The sequence below is a fragment of the Tetrao urogallus genome (assembly GCF_951394365.1).
Source record: "Tetrao urogallus genome assembly, chromosome: 36".
Taxonomy (NCBI): Eukaryota; Metazoa; Chordata; class Aves; order Galliformes; family Phasianidae; genus Tetrao; species Tetrao urogallus.
Window position 1 is genome coordinate 419,847 of NC_136849.1, and position 25,040 is coordinate 444,886.

The following is a 25,040-nucleotide window of genomic DNA, read 5'->3' on the forward strand; positions in this document are numbered from 1 at the left end:
GATGGATGGATGGAGGGATGGAAGGGGGGAAGGATGGAAGGAGGGATGGATGGATGGAGGGATGGAAGGAGGGATGGAAGGAGGGATGGAAGGACGAGGAATGGAGGGATGGATGGAAAGAGGGATGGATGGAAGAAGGGATGGATAAAGGGATGTAAGGAAGGAGGGGTGGAAGGAGGGATGGGAGGGGGAATGGATGAATACTGACCTGGATGCTTGCATCCATTGCAATTTGCTGCTCTGCTTTTGAGACAGATTGCTGGAGTGTCTCTGTGAGTACCCTGGAGGGACTGCGACCTCCAGAAAGAGTTTAGGAAGAGATTCCATTATTTCCATCCCATAATCTTAGGAGACTTTTCAAACACTGCCACCAATCTTCTGATGCTCCATAAATCCCTGCAGCGTTTGCTCCATCAGCTCAGTCCACATAGATGACGAGAGTCACTGGATCACAGGATGGGTTGGGGTGGAGGGAACCCAAAAAGACCATTGGCTCCCACAGAGTCCCTTCAACCCCATTTATATGATCTTGTGGTTCTAAGGGTGATCTTCAAGGACCCTTCCAACCCAATCACTCCCGGGTTAACCTGCAAGGACCCTTCCAGCCCTGGATCCCTTATCAATCCTTTGACCCCTTATCAATTTCTTGATCCCTTATCAACCCTCTGACCCTTTATCAATCCCCCGATCCCTTATCAATCCTCTGATGCCTCATGAATCCCTTGGTCTCTTATCAATCTTTTGGCCCCTTATCAATCTGTTCACCCCTTCATCAATCCCTCGATCCTTTATAAATCCCTTGATCTCTTATCAATCCCTCTGCCCCTTATCAATCACTTGGGGTCCTTTCCATCCCGACCCCTTAAACCTCCAAGCGCCATCGCCGCGTTGGCGATGCAGGAGTTCCCTCCCGTCGTCCCTCGCAGAAACCCCTGCGATCCCCCCATCAACCCCCCCCCCCCCCGCCATTCCGACGCCGTTATGACGTCATGCGTGGGCGTATCCCGAAGCGGAGGGCGTGGCCAGAAAAAAAGTGGGCGTGGCTTTTAGAGACGGGCGCGTCCAGCAGCGGAGTGGGCGTGGCTTTTATTGCCGATGATGGGCGTAGCCAGAAAGTGGGCGTGGCCAGATGACGGCGCGCGTCTCGGCGTTGTGGGGGTGGCCTGGTAAGAGCTGGGGGGCGTGGCCTGAGAGGTGGGCGTGGCCTGATAGATGGGAGTGAGCGGAGAAGTGGGCGTGGCCTGGAAGGTAGGCGTGGCCTGGGGAGGCGGGCGTGGCCTGGGAGGTGGGAGTGGACGGAGAGGTGGGCGTGGCTTGGGCGGTGGGCGTGGCTTCGGGGCCCTGTTGTCTGCGCTCCCCCATCGGCGGCCATGGAGGACCCTTCGCGGTTGATGGCACCGCACGGAGCCGGGGTCGCCCTTCAGGGTGGTCTCCCCCCCGGGGGTCCCGCTGCCCCAACCGCTACTTCGGGGGATCCGAGCTCTGTGCCCCCCACGGCCCCTCCCCCTCACGATACGGGCGACGTTTTGCAGCAGATTATGGCCATCACCGATCAGAGCTTGGATGAGGCCCAGGCGAGGTAATGGGGGTCTCGTTCTGCCCAATAGCGGCAGCTGAGGGGGTGGGGGGGGGGGGGGGGCTGTAGGGATGGACCCCCACCCCTCTGGGCCGTGGTATGGCAAAGGGACCCCTTATGTGGGGCTGTTCTGGGGATATGGGGCGGTTCGGTGGCGGTTCGGTGCTCCTGCAGCCCTATGTCATGATTCAGCTGTGTTTTATCAGGACTATCGCAATAGGGTGATGGGAGCTGGGGGCTGTGGGACTGGACTCCTGCCCCCCCCCCCCCTCTTTTTGAGACACAGCACTGTGGTGGGAGTTTGGGTCAGGGATATCAGTATTGGTTCAATGCTCCTGCAGCCCCATGTTGTGACTCAGCTGTGTTTTATCGGGACTATCGCGATAGGGAGCTGGGGGCTGTGGGGCTGGATCCCCCCCGCTCCCCCTTGTTGAGACACGGCACTGTGGTGGGAGTTTGGGTTGTGAATGTTGGTGCCGGTTCTGTGCTCCTGCAGCCCTGTTTTGTGATTCAGATGTGTTTTATCGGGACTGTCACGATAGGGGACTGTGGGATGAGAACTAGGGGGTGTGGGGCTGGACCGCCCCCCCCCTCTAGGCCATGGTACAGCGATTGGAGTTTGGGTCAGGAATATGGGGTGATTTGGTATTGGTTCAGTTCTCCTGAAGCCCTGTGTTGTGACTCAGCTGTGTTCTGTCGGGACTATCGCGATAGGGTGATGGGGGGACGGACGTTGTGGAGCTTGACCTCTACTCTGGGTCACGATGGGAGTTTGGTTCGGGGTTTTGGGGCAGTTTGATGCTGGTTCTGTGTTCCTGCAGCCCAATGCTGTGACTCAGCTGTGTTCTGTCGGGGCTGTCGCGATAGGGTGGGGGTTACTCAGCTGTGTTCTGGCAGGACTGTCGCGACAGGGTGGCCCCATGGTCTGGCTAGGGATATCCTTTGGTTCCATACTGTTTCTGGCTTTGTCCCATGTAGCTGTTAACTGTTCCAGGTTGCTTCCAGCTGTGTCCCAATTTCCATCTGTGTGTTCCATATGGTTTCCAGCTGTGTTCCAGGTCGGTTCTGGCTGTGTTCTCTATTCATTCTGGCTGTGTCCTCTGTAGTTTTCGGCTCCGTTCCCGGTCGGTTCCACCTGTGTTCTGCATGATTTTGAACTGTGTCCTGTATGGTTTCCAGCTGTGTTCCAGGTCGGTTCCAGCTGTGTTCTGTATGGTTTGGATCCATGTCATATACTGGTTTCCAGCTGTGTTCCAGTTTGGTTCCAGCTGTGTCCTATATGGTCTTGGTCTGTGTCCTGTATTGATTCCAGTTGTGTCCTATATCGATTCCAGCTGTGTTCCAGATGGCTTCTAGCTGCGTTCTGTATTGGTTCTGTGTCCTATATAGTTTCCAGCTGTGTTCCAGGTTGGTTCTGGCTGTGTTCCATATTGGTTTCAGGCTATGTTCTGTATTGAATCTAGCTGTGTCCTATATGGTCTTGGTCTGTGTCCTATATTGATTCCAGCTGTGTTCCAGGTTGGTTCTGGTTGTGTTCTGCTTTGGTTCTGTGTCCTGTATGGTTTCCAGCTGTGTTCCAGGTTGGTTCTGGCTGTGTCCTATATGGTTTCAGGCTGTGTTCTGTATTGAATCTGGTTGTGTCCCTTACTGTCTTGGTCTGTGTCCTGTATTGATGCCAGCTGTGTTCCAGGTTGCTTTCATGCTGTGTCCTAAATTGGGTTCCAGCTGTGTTCCATGTTGGTTCTGGCTGTGTCTATAACGTTTTGGTCTGTGTCCTATATGGTTTCCAGCTGTGTTCCAGGCTGGTCCCAGCTGTGTCCCATATCAATTCCAGCTGTGTTCCAGGCTGTTTTCCTGCTGTGTCCTTTATAGTTCCCAGCTGTGTTCCACATGGTTTCCAGCTGTGCCCTGAACAGTTTTGTTTTCTGGGTTGTGTTCTGGGCTGCGTTCCGAGTTGTTCTTCCTCTTTAGGTTCTCCCTGCAGCAAAACTAAGCGCTTTTTCCTCCTTTTTGTACAGAATTTCTGCTATTTTTTTTTCCCTGCAGGAAACACGCCCTGAACTGCCACAGGATGAAGCCTGCTCTGTTCAGCGTGCTCTGCGAGATCAAGGAGAAAACAGGTGAGTCGCTGTCATTTCCCCTCCTAATTTCCCCCCAAAACACCGCTTTCCCCTCCCCAAAAATACCATCCCACCTCCAGTTCTGCTCTTGTTCACCACAGCCCACCTTTTCCCAATGGTTTCTATGACTTCTGCTGCTTTTCACGACGCCTTATTGGTGCTTATTTGGAAGCCCTGCGTTCCTGCATGTGAACGGGGTCCTGTGAATGTGGTCAGATATTCGTGGGTGTTTGACTGGGGCCCTACAGATGTGGTCATATATTCATCTATATGGACACAGACCTATGAATATGGTCAAATATTTGTGTGTACACGAGCATGGTCCTATAGACACGGTCATATATTCACATGTATGAGCATGGCCCCACAGATACAATCTACTCTTCCTCTCTGATGTGATTCTTTGTCCCCCCTCCAGGCCCCATCCCCAAAATGGGAAGACACACACACACAAAAAAAAAGAAGACAAAACAGCACCCCCACATCTTAATTAATACTAATTAGGATGGCGTAGGGAACCCGACCTATTAAAGACACTACAGGAGCGGGGCTTGGTGGGAGATGGGTGGGTTGGGGGGGTTCTGGGGGGGGTCTCTGGGGCTTTGAATGTTGAATCAGACGTGGTTTCCTCCTCCCCCCTCCCAGCCCTCATTTTTCATTCATTCTTTGTTGCTCTCAGTCACAGCACCACGAAGTCCTGAGCAGCTCTGCCCAGGAGCAGAATATGAGCAACATCACAAACCCATTTTTATCCCTGTTTTATTTTTTTCCCCCCATTTTTTTCCCTGTTTTTTTTTTTTCTTTTTTTTTTTCTTCCCCCCTTTTTTTTTCCCTATTTGTTTTTCCCCCATTTTTTCCTGTGTGGTTTTTTTTTCCTCATTTTTCCTGTTTTTTTTTTTTTTTTTCCCATTTTTTCCTGTATTTTCTTTCCCCTAAAAAACATCATTTCTAATTTTTTATTGCTATTATTTTAAACTATTCAGTAATGGGGTGGATGTCTGACAGAGCTGTGGGTGTCTCCGTTCAGTGTGGGGAATGGTTGGGTTGGAAAGGTCCTTACAGGGTAACTGTGGAATGGTTGGAATGGAAGGGTCCTTACAGGTCAGTTGTGGAGTGGTTGGGATGGAAGGGTCCTTACAGGTCAGCTGTGGAGTGGTTGGGATGGCAGGGTTCTTACAGGTCAGTTGTGGAGTGGTTGGGATGGCAGGGTCCTTACAGGTCAATTGTGAAATGGTTGGGATGGAGGGGTCCTTACAGGTCAGCTGTGGAGTGGTTGGGGTGGAGGGGTCCTTACAGGTCAGTTGTGGAGTGGCTGGGATGGAAGGATCCTTACAAATCAATTGCGAAATGGTTGGGATGGCAGGGTCCTTACAGGTCAACTGTGGAGTGGTTGGGATGGAACGGTCCTTACAGGTCAATTGTGAAATGGTTGGGATGGAAGGGTCCTTACAGGTCAATTGTGAAATGGTTGGGATGGAAGGGTCCTTACAGGTCAATTGTGAAATGGCTGGGATGGAAGAGTCCTTACAGGTCAGTTGTGGAGTGGTTGGGATGGAATGGTCCTTACAGGTCAATTGTGGAGTGGTTGGGATGGCAGGGTCCTTACAGGTCAATTGTGAAATGGTTGGGATGGAAGGGTCCTTACAGGTCAATTGTGAAATGGTTGGGATGGCAGGGTCCTTACAGGTCAACTGTGGAGTGGTTGGGATGGAGGGGTCCTTACAGGTCAGTTGTGGAGTGGTTGGGATGGAAGGGTCCTTACAGGTCAGTTGTGAAATGGTTGGGATGGAGGGGTCCTTACAGGTCAGTTGTGGAGTGGTTGGGATGGAGGGGTCCTTACAGGTCAGTTGTGAAATGGTTGGGATGGAGGGGTCCTTACAGGTCAGTTGTGGAGTGGTTGGGATGGAAGGGTCCTTACAGGTCAATTGTGAAATGGTTGGGATGGAGGGGTCCTTACAGGTCAACTGTGAAGTTGTTGGGATGGAAGGGTCCTTACAGGTCAATTGTGAAATGGTTGGGATGGAGGGGTCCTTACAGGTCAACTGTGAAGTGGTTGGGATGGAAGGGTCCTTACAGGTCAGTTGTGGAGTGGTTGGGTTGGACAGGTCCCTACACATCAACCACGGGACGATCCTATATTCTGTAGGTGCACACGGTGAGGATGGGTCAGTGGTTGGACTTGCAGTCTTTGAGGTCTCTTCCAACCCTAACGATTCTACGATTCCAAAATCCCACCCCAGCACTCAATCCCAAGATCTGACCCCCAAATCCAGCCCCAAAACCCAACCCCAAAACAGGTTTGCCGGTCAGACTCGATGATCGTGGAGCTCTTTTCCAACCTCGATGATTCTATGCTTCTATTGCCCCACGGATAAACTTTGAGTTGGTGTAAAAGTCAGCTCTCCTTTCACCTCACAGTTCCAATGCTTGAGTCAGAGCCATCAGCTCAACATTCACAGCCAACATGTTGGCTGGCAAAGGTTGAGCCTTCTTTTGGGGCCATAGTGGTGCATCCAAAGCTTTCCATTCCCTTGAACTACTCCATCGGGGAGCAGCTCCCATCCCTGATTTTCCAGGAGGGATCTGTTGGATCTGGGTACGCCTCTGTTTGGATCAACGCTGGTGATACCATCTGGAAAAACATCCTTGCGTTCTCCGTAGGCGTTCTGCGCTTAGGATAGAATCATAGAATCATAGAATCATAGAATCACAGAATCACAAGGTTGGAAACGACCTGCAAGATCATCCAGTCCAACCCCCCTCCCATTGCTATCAGTACCACAAGCACCAAACCATCTCTTGTAGCTCCTCATCCAGGCGCCTCTTGAACACCACCAGGGATGGCGACTCCACCACCTCCCTGTGCAGCCATTCCAGTGCCTGACCACCCTTTGAGAGAAAAAGTTTCTCCTCATATCCAACCTAAACTTCCTCTGGTACAACTTCTGGCCGTTTCCTCGGCTCCTACTGTTTGCCTGGGAGAAGAGGCCAGACCCTTTTGCACCACAACCTCCCTTCAGGAAGTTGCACAGTGCAGTGCGGCCTCCCCTGAGCTCCTCTTCTCCACACTGAACAACCCCAGCTCCATCAGCCTCTCCTCACCAGCCCTGTGCTCCTGACCCCTCACCATTTCGTTGCCCTTCTCTGCACACGTTCCAGGGCCTCCATGACTTTCTTGTAGTGAGGGGCCCAAAACTGAACACAGCACTCGAGGTGTGGCCTCACCAGTGCTGAGTAGAGGGGGATGCTCACCTCCCTGCTCCTGCTGGCAGCACTATTTGGATAGTGTGGATGGTACAAATGGTTCAATTCTGGCCCTAAAATGCCCGTCTACGAAGGTGAAGCCAACAAACGTGCATCCAATGGCTGCATTCACGTTGCTTTTCTGCATTATTTGCTCCGTGAAGGAAAATCTGCAAAGGGAGGGGAAAAAGAAACACCAAAAACAACAACAACAAAACTCACAGCCGAGCGCGCACCGCTTATTTTGGTACCGCTAACCTCATTACAGAACCACGAACCTCTTAATTAACGACATGCAAAATATATGGCCGTGATTGCATTTGCATACTGAGGCTTCAACACCTTAGGCTGCGTCGCGGTTTAATTAAGGATTAATTAGAGACGACGGGAATTTCACGTCACTTAGGGTAATGGTTTTGCATATTTGACAGATATCAGTAGGGGATGTGCAGGAAAGAGGGGAATTTGTGTTTTCTTGTGTGTAAAGAGAACCAGTGAGTTTTATGGTCCGTGAGTTCCTTCAGTAGCGATGAACTTGCTGGGATGAGCTACGGGGTGGAAAGTGCAACTCATTAATGCTAATTAACTCCTCTCTAGTTTCTTGCTAACCCCAGCCGACCAGATGCTTCCCTTGAGGTTGTGGGGGCGCTTTATTCAGCAGTTGACTTGAGATGAGCTGATGCGTAATTGATGATAACGAATGTCTAATTACCGTCATTAGACGGGTGACATAAAATTAAACTGCAGCTGGGAGCTCGACTCCAACACGAGGTGTGCTGACGTGCATCACGATGTGTGTAAGGAGATGGGAACCCAAACACCTCTTCCACCAACCCTTCCCAGCCCCAGTAGTTCCACGTGAGCTCTGTCAGAGTGAGGAGTGTTGTTCTGGGGGGGCTTTGGGGTCCCTTCCAACCCAACTGTGCTTCTGTGATCTTTAAGGACCTTTCTAACCCAACCCAACCCTGTTCTACGGTTCTGTAATCTTTAAGGACCTTTCCAATCCATTGTATGGTTCTGTGATCTTCAAGGACCCTTCCAACCCAACCTATCGTTTGGTTCTGTGATCTTTAAGGACCCTTCCAACCCAACCCATTGTATGGTTCTGTGATCTTCAGGGACCCTTCCAACCCAACCCATTGTATGGTTCTGTGATCTTCAAGGACCCTTCCAACCCAACCCATTGTATGGTTCTGTGATCTTCAAGGACCCTTCCAACCCAACCCATTGTATGGTTCTGTGGTCTTTAAGCTTTCTTTTAACCCAACCACATTCTGTGGTTCTTTGATCTTTAAGGACCCTTCCAACCCAACCCCATTCCATGATTAATTTTTTTTTCAATCTTTAAAGTTCCTTCTAACCCAAACCATTCTGTGGTTCTTTGATCTTTAAGGACCCTTCCAACCCAACCCAACTCCATTCCATGATTATTATTGTTTTTTATCTTTGAGGTTCCTTCCAACCCAACCCATTCTCTGGTTCTGTGATCTTTACAGACCCTTCCAACCCAACTAAACTCCATTCCATAGTTCTGTGATCTTTAAGGATCCATCCAACCCAACCCATTCTGTCCTCCCACGGTTCTGTGTTGTCGGATGGCTTTGGAATATTGCTTTGGTCACTTTGGATCTGCTGTGCATCACTGTGTTATCAACAGAGATTCCCTCCTGAATCCAATCCATTACTCATTAAATTGCCTCACAGTTAAAATCCAATTAAAAGCCAGAAAGCTCCTGGTTTTTCTTGAACTCAGTATGTTTCGAGGGTCTTTTGTTTGTTTGTTCATTTGTTCTTTCAGGAGCGAACAGTAAATTGTCAAAAATTGGGATTTAAATATTCTGAATCAGATTTGCTTGGAATCGAAGGCGGATGATCCGAGCGCGGATCCCGTTGCGTGTCAGCGTAACGAAAGTGGATTTGGGTCTGATTTCATCAGATTGTTTCAGGTTTCGAGGTTTTAACAGGGCAAAACGTGGTGCTGTTGATACTTCGGGGTGGTGTAGGCTGGTGGTGTGGCCTTTTGCTGGAGCAGTGTGGCCTATCATTGGTGATGGCGTAGCCTCTGCCTGGCAGTGGTGTAGTTGCACCCTTGGCACACCAGGCACCTTAAGTAAGCAGCCCTCAGGTATGGAATTCAGCACGATCCCACATCTGCGTGGCGTCCTTTTCACCCCCCAGACACTGAGATACAGCGGCTGTAGCGGCTCAGGCATCTCATCCACCTCCCATAGTCTGTCTTTGATCTTTGAGGACCCTCCCAACCCAACCCAACCCCATTCCATGATTATTTCTTTTTATATCTTTAAGGTGTTCCCCGTTTCTCCCTCTGATCCACGTTTTCTCTGTACATACTGCACCATACCTTCATTAAACGCTCCTTCTTTCCTCAACCTGGAGATAGAAGCCTGGTCTTTAAATGCTCTACCACTGAAGCAGACTCTCTTCCCCGTCCCGGAAATAACCTTCTGATTCCCTCTTTATATCTACCCAGTGTTAAGTATTCGTGGTATTCAGGAAGAAGACCCCCCCGATGCCCAACTAATGAGACTAGATAACATGTTGCTGGCGGAGGGCGTCTCCGGCCCCGAGAAAAGAGGAAGAGGAGCACCGATGGCTGTAGCAGCAACACCAGGTGGCTGTCCAAATGACAATAGCATTGAGCACTCTGACTACAGGGCCAAGCTGTCACAGATCCGACAGATTTACCACTCTGAGCTAGAGAAATATGAACAGGTGATCTTTCTGCATGGAAGAGTTTTTATCATCTCAATTGAAAATAACCCCCTTTTTTTTTTTTTAATTATTATTATTATTATTATTATCATTATTTTTTCCTTCGGTGTTGGTTTTAAGGACGGAGCAGGAGGTGTAAATGAGTTCAGTTCGACGCGAGGTTGTGTCACATTTGTGTGGGAGCTTATCTCAGCGTTGCAGGGATGAGATGAAATAGAGGGACATCAAAGTAAAGATGATATTCGTTACCAGAATTAAGGTGGAATAGAGGGACTGGATATCAAGATAATTAATGTCTCGTTTATCTTCGTTACAGTGTTTTTAAGAGTAAATACGGATAAAGCTGAAACGTGAAAAGTCCTCTGTTTTGTTTTCTGTTTTGTTTTGTTGTTTTTTTTTTTGGATATGTACTCTTGTTGGGGGGAATTCATTTGGGGGGTGTTTCATCGTTTCTCGATACAAATATCTTTATTTTCAGGCCTGCAGCGAGTTTACCACCCACGTCATGAACCTGCTCAGGGAACAGAGCCGGACGAGACCCATTTCTCCCAAAGAAATCGAGCGGATGGTGAACATCATCCACGGCAAATTCAGCACCATCCAGATGCAGCTGAAGCAGAGCACGTGCGAGGCAGTGATGATCCTCCGCTCGCGCTTCCTTGATGCAAGGTAAGACGAAAAGAGGCTTTAATTATTGCTCAGTGGCAGTAATCGCGTAGGAAACCTCATTCCCACTGCTGTCAGTTTCAGTGTTAACATCTGATGGGTTGTCGTTCACGCCGAGCCTACTTACCTTGACGTAAACATATCAAAACCGCGTGGAATTAAATATATTCTTCCTCAAAGGATATAAATGTATTCTTCCTCGAAGCAGATGTACTTTAGAGCAGGCCCACGGCCGTGCAGGTAGGAATAATTGTGATTTTTCACAGACGTAAGCGGCGTAACTTCAGCAAGCAGGCAACAGAAGTGCTGAATGAGTATTTCTATTCGCACCTGAGCAATCCTTACCCCAGCGAAGAGGCCAAAGAGGAGCTGGCAAAGAAGGGTGGCATCACCGTTTCGCAGGTACGAAGCGGTTGATCGGGAGTCGTTGTTTCTTTCCTTGAGGCGTTAAGGTTGGGAAAGGCCGTTAGGATGGGCCGAGTGGCTGCTAAGGGTCCCCATCCAACTCCCAGTGATTCAGTGGTTCCATGAAAACTAGCCCTGGATTCGTCTAGGAAATGCCCTGTGAGCAAACTGAGCTTTAGGGGCACAAAAACAAGCGAGCCAAGGGGAACTTGAAGCGATGCTCCAAGAGCCAGGGGCTGATGAATGGAAAACTGTTCTCAGTCAGATGAAGGCGCAAAGAAATGCGAGGAAAAATGGGGAAAACCTACAGACAGACAACGTCAAGGACAGCTGGGAAGGGAACAGCAATGGCTTGGTGACAGATGAACGTGAGAGTGGATCTCAGACCATATAAACACACCTGAGCTCTGCTGGGTTGTCCCCTGTAGCCAGCAATAGGTTTCAGTTGTCGGTACTGAAAGAAAACAAAGAACATTTATGTTGTTCCAAAGGGTTTTGGTGTTTTTTTTTTGGCTTGAACCCTACTATAAAACATTATTTTTGCTGCTGAGTCGTCAACGTAACGGGTAATGGAATGGTTTGAATGGTAACAGGGCTGTAAATCTCCAGGTTTCCAACTGGTTTGGTAACAAAAGAATTCGGTACAAGAAGAACATGGGGAAGTTCCAAGAAGAAGCCAACATTTACGCTGCGAAAACGGCAGTGGATGCAACCAATGTTGTGGCTCAGGGCAACCGGGCAAACTCCCCATCGACACCAAATTCGGGTAAGGGAGAGAGCTTTGGAAGTCTCCAATTCCTTCCCGTGACGATGAGCGCCATGAATGGTTGGAAATGCTCACAGAATTAAAAATACACGTTTTTGCACTGATTTTTCTCTTTGTTTCGTTGTGATTCAGCTTCCTCTGGCTCTTTTAAGATGACCAATTCCGGAGATTCCTTCATAAATTTGCAGTCGTTGACCTCCTACCAGAGCTCCCCGGTGGGAGGCAATGTGCAGTCACAGGTGAGCAGGTTATTTCATCATCATCATCATCATCATCATCATCGTCGTCGTCATCATCATCATCATCATCATCATCATCATCATCATCATCATCATCATCATCATCATCATTATTATTAAAGCAGTTTCTCTTAATATCAGATAAAGATGATTATTTTTTTCTTCTCTATCGAGTCAGACTTGTGGAACAAACCCATTGAAATCTGTTATTGTTTTGTTGAAATCAAACTCAGGATTGGCCCATTGGCATCCTTCCATCCTTCAGATTTACACCAACAAATTGGTGCTGGCTCGTTTGAGAGCTCGTCTTGCTCTGTATAAGCAGAACTTGACGGGGTACTGCCGTGTTAATGGCACTGATTTACAACTTAAACAAAACAAGCACATCCCGCTCGCACTATCTGATTTTTTTTTGCCTTACCATTATTTTTTTCCTCCCCTCATTTGTGTCATTCCGTGGGATTTTGTTGCAGATGGATTCCTTGCACCATGTCATACACCAGGCAGGAAGATACGACACCATTGTGGGGAATCCTTTGTACACGACGCAGCGCATCGACGTAAGATGTCCCAAAGTTTTAATTGATCCCATCTCTGTTTTGTTCTCAGTAGTCGTTTGTGAGTCAGTCCTAACGAAGTTCCTACCCACTGAGATCTCTGCTGCTGGGATAGGAAAAAGGTGGAAGAGAGATACTTAAGGCTGAAACCTTTGGCTTTGGTTCCCAAAAAAACTTGTGTATTGAGGACATAGTCGAGAAAAGTTGTTCAAAGGGTCCTTACAGGTCAGCTGTGGAGTAGTTGGGTTCAGAGGGTCCTTACAGGTCAACCAGGGAGCAGTTGGGGTGGAAAGGTCCTTACAGGTCAGCTGTGGAGTGGTTGGGTTCAGAGGGTCCTTACAGGTCAACCAGGGAGTAGTTGGGGTGGAAAGGTCCTTACAGGTCAGCTGTGGAGTGGTTGGGTTCAGAGGGTCCTTACAGGTCAACCAGGGAGCAGTTGGGGTGGAAAGGTCCTTACAGGTCAGCTGTGGAGTGGTTGGGTTCAGAAGGTCCTTACAGCTCAACCAGGGAGCAGTTGGGGTGGAAAGGTCCTTACAGGTCAGCTGTGGAGTGGTTGGGTTCACAGGATCCTTACTGGTCAACTGTGGAGTAATTGGGTTCAGAGGGTCCTTACAGGTCAAATATGGAGTGGTTGGGTTCAAAGGATCCTTACAGGTCAACTGTGGAGTAATTGGGTTCAAAGGGTCCTTTCAGGTCAGTCGTGGAGTGGTAGGATTCAAAAGGTCCTTACAGGTCAGTTGTGGAACAGTTGGGTTCTAAGGGTCTTTACAGGTCAACTGTGGATTGGTTGGGTTCAGAAGATCCTTACAGGTCACTGTGAAGTGTTTGGGGGGAAAGGGTCCTTACAGATCGACTGTGGGTTGGTCAGGTTCAACAGGTCCTTGCAGGTCACTGTGAAGTGTTTGGGGAGAAAGGGTCCTTACAGATCGACTGTGGATTGGTCAGGTTCAACAGGTCCTTGCAGGTCACTGTGAAGTGTTTGGGGTGGAAGGGTCAGCCGTGTTCTGTGACTCCATTTCTAACAGAACCATCCGCTTCACCCACAGGCAAATGGCAGCTGGCAGGACGCGACCACCCCTTCATCCATCACCTCACCCGCCGGAGATCCCGGCAGCGTTAATTCCGACGCGTCCAATTAAGTCGTTAGGACCCTACCGATGAGAGGAAAGAGGTCATTAGTGTAATTTGTCAGTGTTGCTCTTTTCGCCGATACTCTTAACGTGACACACAGCTAATTACCTCAGCCAAACCCTGGAACCAATAGAAGATTGTGACGATGATTACGACACCTCTCTACCTCTCAGCTGAGTTCTTTTTACTTATTATGGGATGTGAAATTGTTCTCGAAGAACTTGCTTCCTTCTTCCTAACCAAATTTGGGGTTGGTTTTCATTTTCTTTTTCTTTTTCTTTTTTTTTTTTTTTTGGTTGTTTTTGTTTTTAATATCGATTTTATGGTAAGAAACTCAGTGTCTCTTCTAGAAGAAAACCAGGAAAAAAAAAAAAAAAAGGACTTATTTTAATTTCCACAAAGTTTTTTATGACGAGATTTCCGTTTGAGCTGATAGATGCTAACGATTAACCCCTCGTATTGTAACTGTAGGCGTTTAAACCCTCGCTGTTGTAATTTTGTAGAGGAAAATCAGCTTTTCTTACCCACGCTGAGCTCATTGAGCAGAACGCGGCTTAAACCTCCCCCTTCCCCCTCCCCCCCGTTTTTTGTGCATTCCCACCGCTGTTAACACGTAAAGCCCTCCTCTTTCAGGCGAGGTTTTATCAAAGATAATAAACTTCCAAAGCCTTTTTTTTTTTTTTATTTTTTATTTTTTTTGGTGGATATTTTTATTACTTTAGTTCTCTCCCGCTGCGGGCACCGGGGGGGCGTGGCGAATCTACTGCGTATGCGCGAGATCCATGGAGGCGCGGTGCGCGCATGCGCGCTCCCACGGAACGCATGCGCAGAGCTATGCCGCTTTGTGGGCATGCGCACTCACGGTAGCGGTGTTTTGTGCGCATGCGCGCAGCCCTGGTCTCTCCTGTGCGCATGCTCACTCCTCACAGGGCGCCGCCATTTCCCGGCGTGCATTGCGCGCAACGGTCGCTCCCGCGCGGGAAGTCGCCATGGAGGCGCGTTCGGAGGGATGCCGTCGGCTTCGGTAAGTGATGCTGTGGGCCGGGGATGGAGGGGGTGGAAGAGGGAGTCCGGTTGCCGTAACCCGACCGAAAGCTTCTTGCAGGTCCGAGGAGAGGCGGCAGAGAGCGGCGGGGCTGGAGGTGAGAGGTGGGCGGGGGGCTCGGAGCCTGTGTGAGGAGGATGAGGGGGGATGGGAGGGTCTGAGGGGGCCTCGGAACTTCTCGGAGCGGAATGGGGTGGTGTGAGGGGGCGTTGGGCCTGGTGTGAGGAGGATGAGGGGGGATGGCAGGGTCTGAGGGGGCATTGATGTCCTTTTGAGGGGGCGGGGGGGGATCTGAGGGGTCCTTGGGGCCTGCGTGAGAAGGCAGAGGGGGTTGGGGTGGTCTGAGGGGGCCTTGAGGCCTCTTAAATGGGGGCTGGGAGGGTCTGAGGAGGTTTGGGGCCTCTCTGAGGGGGCTTTGGGGCCTGTGTGAGGAGGATGAGGGGATTTGAGGATCCCTCAGGGCCTCTGAGGGGGCTGGGAGGGTCTGAGCGACCTCAGGGCCTGTGTGAGGAGTCTGAGGGGGGGCTGGAGGGGCCTTAGGGCCCCCTTAAGGGGCCTGGGGGGGGTCTGAGCTTATCAGGTCTGATGTGAGGAGGCAGAGGGAGACTGGGGGAGTTTGAGAGGAATGGGGGGGGATTGAGGGGGTTCTGGGGGCTCAGAGCCTGAGGGAGCAATGGGGGCCATCTCACTTCAAGCCCCTTAATGCCTACAGAAATGTTCTTCCCACAGACTTCTCTCACCGGATCCTTCCTTACAGCAGATGGGGGTGCTCCAGGTAGGTGTGAGTGAGGGAACTCCTGTGTTGTGAGGGTGGCCCAGAGCTGGGGCTGTCTCATTCCTTGGGGATATTCAGACCCACCTGAACGCTTTAGTGCTCAATCTGCTGTAGGGAACTGGTTTTGGCAGGGATGGGGCTGAGGTGTGTTGGATTCAGTAATCTCCAGAGGTCGCTTCCAACCCTGATGATTCTGCGATCCTTGTGGGATTCTTCTAATTAAGGATATTCAATGGTTCTTTAATACTTAAATGTTGATTATGCCTGTTTTTCACAGAACCTCACCCTGGAGAGAAGAAAGATCTTGAGGAACCTCCAAAGCCAACTGACCTCGCTGCTGTAAGTCAGGAGAATGTTACTCCTGAAGCAGCTGCAGGAAAAACATCTCGTGAGAGCCCAAGTCCTGAGAAAAGCCAAAACACCAGCAGTTCTCAAACCAAACGCCGCTCTTGGCGTCGGTCGAGCCTGAAGGGGACGAAACGCCGGAAATCTCTGCCTCCTTTTCATGAGGATGTTACAGGCAGGTGCTGTTCTGCCTTTGTCAAAGTCTCTTGAGAACCGTAGGATGGGTTGGAAAGGTCCTTAAAGGTCATAGAACCACAGAATGGTTTGGGTTGGAAGGAACTCTAAAGGTTATGGAGGCATGGAATGGGTTGGGTTGGAAGGGTCCTTAAAGGTCATGGAAGCAGAGAATTCTAGAATGGGTTGGGTTGGAAGCATCCTTAAAGGTCGTGGAAGCAGAGAATTCTAGAATGGGTTGGGTTGGAAGGGTCCTTAAAGGTCGTGGAAGCAGAGAATTCTGGAATGGGTTGGGTTGGAAGGGTCCTTAAAAGTCATGGAAGCAGAGAATTCTAAATGGGTTGGGTTGGAAGGGACCTTAAAGGTCATGGAAGCAGAAAATTCTAGAATGGGTTGGGTTGGAAGCGTCCTTAAAGGTCGTGGAAGCAGAGAATTCTGGAATGGGTTGGATTGGAAGGGTCCTTAAAGGTCATGGAAGCAGAGAATTCTAAATGGGTTGGGTTGGAAGGGACCTTAAAGGTCATGGAAGCAGAGAATTCTGGAATGGGTTGGGTTGGAAGGGTCCTTAAAGGTGGAAGCAGAGAATTCTAAATGGGTTGGGTTGGAAGGGTCCTTAAAGGTCGTAGAACCAGAGAATTCTGGAATGGGTTGGGTTGGAAGGGTCCTTAAAGGTCATGGAAGCAGAGAATGGTTTGGTTTGAAAAGGTCCTTAAAGGTCACAGAACCACAGAATTCTAAATGGGTTGGAAAGGTCCTTAAAGGTCACAGACCCTTGGGCAGGGATGGGGCTCCCACAGCAGTGCCAGCTCCTGAGCTCCATCTGGGTGAAGGATTTCCCCCCCCCCAAATCTCCTCCTTCGCCTTAAAGCCGTTCTCCCATGAGTTTGTTACGGGCTTCCATGAGCCAACATTTGCTTCCTCTTTCTTTCAGCAGCTGAACTTCAAGTAGAATTTGCCCTCTTAGGAAATCTCCCTTCCTCCTTTCCCTCCCGCGCCCCTCACCTCTAACAAAACCCATTTTTGGTGTCTTTTGAGAACATTTCTGTGCTCGTGGATTGGTGTCAACTCATTCCTCAGTAATTTTGTTCTCGTTTTTCAGCACTGAGCCAAGCCATCAGCCTTGACCTGCCAGAAACAGAACGCCTCTCTATGCTGCTCTTATCCAGCTTCCAGGTCAGCCCCCCCTGTTGCCCAAGCACGATATTTTTCTGACCTTCCATTTATGTTCTGCTCTGTAGAATTGGGATCAGAAAAGAGGAGGAATTAATTTCTCCTTCAGTAACGAATCTTCCTACAAACACACAGTTAAATTTCAAGCTTTCATGGGGTCCCGCAGCACAGACAGCTTTGGGGTGATGAAATCTCTGTGTTCTCGTAGTTCTCTGCGCAGAAACTCGAGCACATCTTGGAGCAGACAGAAGGCTTCAGTCCCGAGGCTTTCAAAGCCAACGGTGAGTTTGTGGTTTTTGTGTGTTATAAAAGAGGTGAGAAGCACAGCTTTCCATTGGGGTGCTGTTAAGGTGAGATCTGCTGGCTTGGGGAAGAAGGATCCGGCGTTGCTGGTATCACCTGAGTTTCTGTGAGGGATGTTTAATTAAGCTATGATCACAGAGATCAGCACAAATGACAGCTGAACACCTTCAGACGAGGGACCAAGCTGGCTTTCTGCTCTGCTCTTCAGCAATTAGCGGGCAGTTGGTGTAAGAGCTGCTCACATGGCTCTGTTTTCCACCTCCAGTGAGTTCAGTTTCAGAAGACCTGAAGAGATACATAGAGAAACTGAAGCTGGATGGAACCCTGCAGAGCTGCGTGGAGAAAGCTGAAGGGTAAGGAACTTCCAGGCCACTATTTGTTGTTTTTCAGGTTTTCCTGCCTCAATATCCCATTCCCAAACAGTAAACGAGGCATTTTGGGGCTGATGATGTTACTGGAACATCATGGTGGATATTTAAAGGGAATATTAATTTATTTTTTTGAGGTGGTCTAAAAGACAAAAAGTCTCTGTGTGGTTTTAATCGTTTGCAGAGCCCTGTGTGGTTTGTGTGTGTGTGAGATGCACAAACACTTTTCATCTCTCTGCATCTCTGCTTCAGGGATCCCTCGGACTCTGTTTCGGATGAATCGGTGTGCAAAGCAAAGGAGTGCATTGCCAGGTGAGGGCTGCTGATTTTCCTGCCTTTCTAAAAGGCGTTTTTTTTTGGTGTGTTATTTCTCTGCAGTTCACTTTCCGTGTGCCTGCGTTGCAATTTAAACCCCACAGAGGGGATTCCTGCTGCGTGTTGCAATTTAAACCCCACAGAGGGGATTCCTGCTGCGTGTTGCAATTCAAACCCCACAGAGGGGATCCCTGCTGCATGTTGCAATTTAAACCCCACAGAGGGGATCCCTGCTGCGTGTTGCAATTCGAACCCCACAGAGGGGATTCCTGCTGCGTGTTGCAATTTGAACCCCACAGAGGGGATTCCTGCTGCATGTTGCAATTTGAACCCCACAGAGGGGATTCCTGCTGCGTGTTGCAATTCGAACCCCACAGAGGGGATTCCTGGTGCATGTTGCAATTCAAACCCCACAGAGGGGATTCCTGCCGTGTGTTGCAATTTGAACCCCACAGAGGGGATTCCTGCTGCGTGTTGCAATTTGAACCCCACAGAGGGGATTCCTGCTGCGTGTTGCAATTCGAACCCCACAGAGGGGATTCCTGGTGCATGTTGCAATTCAAACCCCACAGAGGGGATTCCTGCCGTGTGTTGCAATTTAAACCCCACAGAGGGGATTCCTGCCGTGTGTTGCAATTTAAACCCCACAGAGGGGATTCCTGCTGTGTGTTGCAATTTAAACCCCACAGAGGGGATTCCTGCTGCGTGCAGACCCACTCTTGTCCTTCATAGAACCATAGGATGGCTTGGGTTGGAAGGGACCTCGAGGATCACGAAGCTCCACCCCCCCTGCTGCATGCAAGGCCACCAACCTCCGTATCAAACACTGCACCAGGCTGCCCAGGGCCCATCCAAGCTGGCCTTGAATCCAGGGCTGGCTGGGGCACCCACAGCCTTGCTGTGCAGCTGTTCCAGCACCTCACCGCTCTCATAGTAAAAAACTTTCCCCTGACATCCGACCTCAATCTGCCCTCCTTCAGCTTCAAACCATTTCCCCTGGTCCTGCTGTTATCCACCCTCTCAAAGACTCGACTCCCCACCTGTTTATAGGCTTCCTTCAGGTACTGGAAAGCTGCACTGAAGAGCAGCCTCCTCTTCTCCAGGCTGAATAAACCCAGCTCCCTCAGCTTGTCTTCGTATGGGAGTTGCTGCAGCCTCTGCCCATCTCAGTGCCCCTCCTCTCCAACAGCTTTATTTTGCATTCAGACCCCCACACCTGGCTGCAATACTCCAGATGAGGCCTCACAAGGGCAGAGCAGTGGAATTGACCCCCTCTCCATCCCCCATCCCAGGATCCCATTTGCTTTCCAAGCTGTAATCACACACTGCTGCCTCACGTTCAGCTTTTCACCCCCCGGATCCCTCAGGGCTGCTCTGCAGAACTGCTCCTCTCACTCTGCACCTGGGATTCCTCTTTCCCAAATGCAAAACTTTGCATCTTCCTGTGTTGAACCTCATTAGATTCACCCAGGCTCAGCTTTTGGTGGCATCCCTTCCTTCCATGGTGCCAGCAATGCTTTCTGCCCTGTAGGTTTTCAGCTGAATGCCAGGCGTGGGATGAACTCCTGCAGCGCTACCAGAAGGATGCAGAGGAAACATCCAGGTACGAATTGTGGCAAAACCTTTGGATGGAAAAATAAAATAAAAACAAAAAGCAGAATTGTCCTTTGTGCAACAGATAAATGCTTTGTCTTCCAGGCAGCTGGAGGAGTGCAGGAGCAAACAGGGCCGGGAAGAGCCTCCCAATTACCTGCAGACATCGCAGGCTGAGGTGCTCAGCACCAAACCCAATTACCAGAGGATGCTGGATGAGCAGGGAGAGATGCTGAGCTGCATGGAGCTGGTGGTGAGTCCCCTGTCAAAGCGTGGGTTCGTTCGGAGCGAGAAAAGTTTGCCCTTTAATTAATGATGGTAATTGGGGTGGGTTTTACTGGGTGATGTCAGACATCCTAAAGCAGAAGGATCGGCCCCAGGAACGTTGCCAGCTTCTCCCTACTACAGGCTCTGTTTTCATCCTCTTAATAAACACCTTGCACTTAATGCATCTCTCTGCCTTTCCCCTTGGCGATTAACGGCGTGAGTAATTAATGTTGCTTTTTTTTTTTTAATTATTGCTGTTTTACAGCTCGATGAAATGCAGCAGGCGGCGAAATTGGTGCGGGCTTTCAGTGAGGACAGCAGGGAGTACCTGCGGGGGCTGTCTGAGCAGCTGGGTGAGCTCAGGGCCCCCCCCCAGTGTGTCCCCAGGGGGGGTGACACTGTGTCCCTATGGGGGGTGGCACTGTGTCCCTTTGTGGGTGGCATTGTGTCTCTGGGGTGGGGGTGAGGGGGAAGGAGGGGGGTGATGTTGTATCCCTGTGTGGGTAACATGTCCCAATGGGGGATGATGCTGTGTCCCTTTGGGGGTGGCATTGCGTCCCCATGGGGTGACGCTGTGTCCCTGGGGCGAGTGACGCCATGTCCCAAGGGGGGGTGACATTGTGTCCTTGTGTGGGACCCTGTATGGGTGACACTTTGTCCCCATGGGGGGTGATGTTGTGTCCCTGTGAGGGTGATGCTGTGTCCCAGTGCGGAGTGACTGTGCCTCTGGATGGTGGGGGTGACATTGTGTCCCTATGGGGGGTGGCACTGTGTCCCTTTATGGGTGGCATTGTGTCCCTGGGGGGGGGGTGAGGGGGAAGGAGGGGGGTGATGTTGTGTCCCTGTGTGGGTAATATGTCCCAATGGGGGATGATGCTGTGTCCCTTTGGGGGTGGCATTGTGTCCCCATGGGGTGACGCTGTGTCACTGGGGTGAGTGATGCCATGTCCCAAGGGGGGGTGACATTGTGTCCTTGTGTGGGACCCTGTATGGGTGACACTTTGTCCCCATGGGGGGTGATGCTGTGTCCCAATGTGGAGTGACTGTGCCTCAGGATGGGGGGGGGGGTGACAGTGTGTCCCTTTGTGGGTGGCACTGTGTCCCTGGGGGGAGGTGAGGAGGGGGGTGACACTTTGTCCCCATGGGGGGTGATGTTGTGTCCCTGTGTGGGTGATGCTGTGTCCCAGTGCGGAGTGACTGTGCCTCTGGATGGGGGCAGACACTATTGTGTCCCTATGGGGGGTGACACTGTGTCCCTTTGTGGGTGGCATTGTGTCTCTGGGGGGGTGAGGGGGAAGGAGGGGGGTGATGTTGTATCCCTGTGTGGGTAACATGTCCCAATGGGGGATGATGCTGTGTCCCTTTGGGGGTGGCATTGCGTCCCCATGGGGTGACGCTGTGTCACTGGGGTGAGTGATGCCATGTCCCAAGGGGGGGTGACATTGTGTCCTTGTGTGGGACCCTGTATGGGTGACGCTTTGTCCCCATGGGGGGTGATGCTGTGTCCCAATGTGGAGTGACTGTGCCTCAGGATGGGGGGGGGGGGTGACAGTGTGTCCCTTTGTGGGTGGCACTGTGTCCCTGGGGGGAGGTGAGGAGGGGGGTGACACTTTGTCCCCATGGGGGGTGATGTTGTATCCCTGTGTGGGTGATGCTGTGTCCCAGTGCGGAGTGACTGTGCCTCTGGATGGGGGCAGACACTATTGTGTCCCTATGGGGGGTGACACTGTGTCCCTTTGTGGGTGGCATTGTGTCTCTGGGGGGGCGAGGGGGAAGGAGGGGGGTATGTTGTGTCCCTGTGTGGGTAACATGTCCCAATGGGGGATGATGCTGTGTCCCTTTGGGGGTGGCATTGCGTCCCCAGGGGGTGACGCTGTGTCACTGTGTGGGTGATGCTGTGTCCCTATGGGGGGTGACACTGTCCCTGGGGTGAGTGAGGCCATGTCCCTATGGGGGGTGGCATTGTGTCCTTGTGTGGGTGACACTGTATCCCTTGAGGGGGTGGGGACACTTTGTCCTCACAGGGGTGATGTTGTGTCCCTGTGTGAGTGACGTTGTGTCCCCATGGAGTGATGCTGGGTGACATCATGTCCCTATGGGAGGTGACATCGTGTCCGTGCCTGGTTGATGCTGCGTCCCATTAGAGGTGACTCAGCTCTCTGCGCCCATCTCCTGCAGCCGCACGGACCTTCCGCCAGCTGGAAAACTCACCGGTGCGGAAGCTGATCGCAGCCCCGGGCCGAAAAGCACCGCCGGAGGGCTGAATGGAGCTGAATGCGGCGCTGCGGGTGCGGCGCTCCCAATAAACGGCCCCGAGTGGGCGAACTGCGCATGCGCGCCGTCTCCGCCTGCTTCCCGCTTCCGCGTTTGAAAGCGTTGGGGGAGGGCGTTCAACGCAACGCTTCTCGTTGGTCGCTCCGCGCGTCGCTCGAAACGCGGCCTCCAATCATTTCGTTCCGCGCTCTGCGCCAGCCAGTAGCAGAGCGAGGAGCGCCGCGGTGACGCTCCGCCCCTTTTTACCTCAGCGAGGAGGCGGCCATGATGGCGGCGGCGGAGGAGGAAGGTGCTCCGCTGAGCGGTGTGGGCTGGGCGGCGGGACCCGAGGCGGCTCCAGCGGGCTGGAGCGTGGTACGATGGGAAGCCGCGGCCCGACGGGAGGCTGCAAGACGAGGGTGAGGCTGCAATTCGAGGGGAGGCTCCGATGCGGCCCGGCCCTCACCCTGTGCGCACCCCACAGATCGCCACCAGCGTCGAGGGCAGCGCGGCCAACCTGGGCAAAGGCTTCGGGCACAAGGGCGGGTACCTGTGTGTGAGCACCGCAGCTCCGGTACGGTGAAAATTGGGCAAAATCGGGCGGTGGGGCGGATCCAGGGGTCCCTCCTGTGCTCTGGGCCCGATCCCGCGGCCCCTCCTGAGCTCTGGGCCCCCGCAGGGCTCGGCTGGCTCTGTGGTGACGGATGTCCTGGTGCTGAGCGACCGAAGTCCGCAGCCCACGGGCTACAGCCGCGCCCCCGAGTTCCCGGAGCCTCGTAAGTGCCTTTGGGAAGGAGCTGTGGGGTTTGGCGGAGCTCCGTCCTCATTTGTGGGCTCCTGTTTCATCCCCCAGGTTCCGGTGCATCCCGTAAGAAGAGGCTCTATGTGAGGTTGCAGCCCCGTGTGGCTGCTGAGACAGCCGTGTTTGACATCAAACTGAGTGGGAAGAGTAGAGCTGTGCCACAGTACATGAAGATCGGGTAAAAGAAGAAACCAACCCCCCCAGTCCCCCAAAGCACAAAATAAATGCACAAATAATGGGCTACCTGCCATCGTTTGGCCCTATTCCCCCCTTCTTCCTGCGTTCTCGCCCTTTTTCCTGTTCCAAAATGTTCAGTTTCCCCATTTTTGTTGTTTTTAACCATTTTCTTTTCTTCCTCTAGGGAAATCGGTAGCTTTGCCATCTGGTGTAAGAAAGGAGCTCTTCCCAAATGCAGCCCTCCTGTCCCCAAGCCCAGGACAGTTAGCCTGGGGCTGAAGCAGCTCTCCTTGGCTGATTCTGAACAGCAGTACGTATACATTGACCTCATCTCCTACCTGGAGCTGGGAGCAGGTCCTGCTGCTACATGGTGTTAAGGCTTTGTGGTTCATTATCTGTTAATGAGGGTCAGCTGTGTGCTGACTAAATGAGCAGTGTCCAAATGAGGGACACCTGGGGAAAAACAGCTGTAACCGTTGGTCTGAATTGGGACTGAGCTGATGGGAAAGAGCTCTGTGGGGAAGGACCTGGGGGGTCCTGGTGGCCAAGAAGGCCAACAGAACCCTGGGATGCTTTGCCCAAAGTATGACCAGCTAGGTGCTCTGCACTGGGGAGGCCGACTTGGAGCACTGGGCCCAGTACTGGGCTCCCCAGGTCAGGGCTGATGGGGAACTGAGCCCAGCGGAGGCTGCAGAGATGCTGGGGGCCTGGAGCACCTCCTGGTGGGGACAGGCTGAGAGGCCTGGGGCTGTGCAGCTGGGGAGGAGAAGGCTGAGAGGGATCTGAGAAGGTGGGGGGGGCAGCAGGATGGGGCTGGGCTGCGTTTGGTGGGCCCTAGTGACAAGACAGAGGGCACAAAGCAGAGATCAGGGATTTCCATCTGAGCAGGAAAGAGAAGTTCTGTGCTGTGCGAGTGGCAGAGCCTTGGCACAGCTACCCACAGAGGTGGTGGGGTGTCCTTCCACAGAGAGATTCGGACCTACCTGGATGTGACCCTGGGCACTATGCTGCAGGGATAGGGAACTGCTTTAGGGGAAGTCAGACTGGGGGAGCTCCAGAGGTCCCTTCAGCCCCTGTGGATCTGTCATTCCATGATATTAATTCCATAGGTCACCAGAGAAGCCCGTGGCTCGCTCTGCCTCCAGGCGTGCTTCCTTCACACTGCACAACTCGGCCGATGACGGCTCCAGCATCTACAACCTCTCAGGTACCCGTTCCTCTGTACCATAAAGCTGCACAAAGCAACTTCCCCTGCTGAAGGAGTTCTGTTCCTTTTAAACACTGGAACACAGATTGTAGAGCTTTCTTTTAGTGAGCCTTCTTTCTCCTTTCCTGAAAGCCCTCACCTGCTCAACGCAGCGCTGGATTTCAGAGTGGCTCCTTTGTTGCTATTAAAATCTCTGCCCCTTCTCTTTCCAGCAATGGATGGAGTCCCTTTCACACTACACCCCAAATTCGAGCGCAGCCCCAAATCCGACAGCAATGTGAGTGATCCTTCCAGCTGCTGCCGTTCTGTTGTTCCCCATCCCACCTCACAACTGAAAACCCATTTCGTTTCAGGCCATTCTCACTGACCTGACTGTCAAATCGCTCGCTGACATTGAGAAAGAGGTAATTAAACACCTCCTTCTCTAGGGGTGAGTGATGGCAACGCTCTGAATTTCCCAAATCCCACCCTTTTTCTCTGCTCGTTTCCAGTACAACTACACCTTTGTAGTGGAACGGACGGCGGCCGCTCGCCTCCCTCCTTCCATTTGCTGACAGCACTCAGTGCCACGAGGACGTGAAGCACTGACCCCCTCCCTAATTAAGATCCAATTACAGGAAGTGCTGAGGGATGACAATAAAGGCGTTTCTCTCATCGCCTGCCAAAGTATTTTCGTAATGTTTTCGGGACGCGCGGCTGCGATAGAGGAGTTCCTGGTGCTTCTGTGATTTGAAGCGTGTGGGGCTGTATGGGTGTGTTTATGACGGTGTTTCTTCTCCACTACAGCTCTGCTCTGAACGTCAACTCCTG

At 51.5% G+C, this 25,040-nt stretch overlaps 3 protein-coding genes across 4 annotated transcripts; all 3 read left to right on the plus strand.

Moving 5' to 3' along the window:
* Nucleotides 1–1,370: 1,370 nt before the first annotated feature.
* PBX4 (PBX homeobox 4) lies at nt 1,371–13,444 on the plus strand (the record flags this gene model as incomplete). Of its 2 annotated transcripts, none has more annotated exons than XM_079547956.1 (9): nt 1,371–1,579; nt 3,623–3,696; nt 9,431–9,672; nt 10,151–10,341; nt 10,605–10,740; nt 11,353–11,509; nt 11,642–11,748; nt 12,222–12,323; nt 13,352–13,444. In XM_079547956.1, 9 exons carry the CDS (start codon nt 1,371–1,373, stop codon nt 13,442–13,444), a joined length of 1,311 nt encoding a protein of 436 aa, XP_079404082.1. The 2 variants fall into 2 exon arrangements, with proteins under 2 accessions (XP_079404082.1, XP_079404083.1); XM_079547957.1 differs by having other exon boundaries at nt 12,222–12,308.
* Nucleotides 13,445–14,425: 981 nt separating this feature from the next.
* Nucleotides 14,426–22,055, plus strand: DSN1 (DSN1 component of MIS12 kinetochore complex; the record flags this gene model as incomplete). The annotated part of the gene is made up of 12 exons (XM_079547953.1): nt 14,426–14,460; nt 14,542–14,578; nt 15,211–15,256; nt 15,534–15,776; nt 16,875–16,948; nt 17,154–17,226; nt 17,514–17,601; nt 17,869–17,928; nt 19,463–19,534; nt 19,630–19,777; nt 20,057–20,144; nt 21,970–22,055. 12 exons carry the CDS (start codon nt 14,426–14,428, stop codon nt 22,053–22,055), a joined length of 1,050 nt encoding a protein of 349 aa, XP_079404079.1.
* A 277-nt stretch (nt 22,056–22,332) lies between these two features.
* Nucleotides 22,333–24,784, plus strand: MVB12A (multivesicular body subunit 12A; the record flags this gene model as incomplete). Its single annotated transcript, XM_079547948.1, has 9 exons — nt 22,333–22,419; nt 22,529–22,618; nt 22,724–22,820; nt 22,898–23,024; nt 23,208–23,333; nt 24,133–24,230; nt 24,443–24,507; nt 24,584–24,634; nt 24,722–24,784. The coding sequence occupies 9 exons, from the start codon at nt 22,333–22,335 to the stop codon at nt 24,782–24,784; spliced, it is 804 nt and encodes a 267-aa protein (XP_079404074.1).
* Between the last annotated feature and the right edge of the window lie 256 nt (nt 24,785–25,040).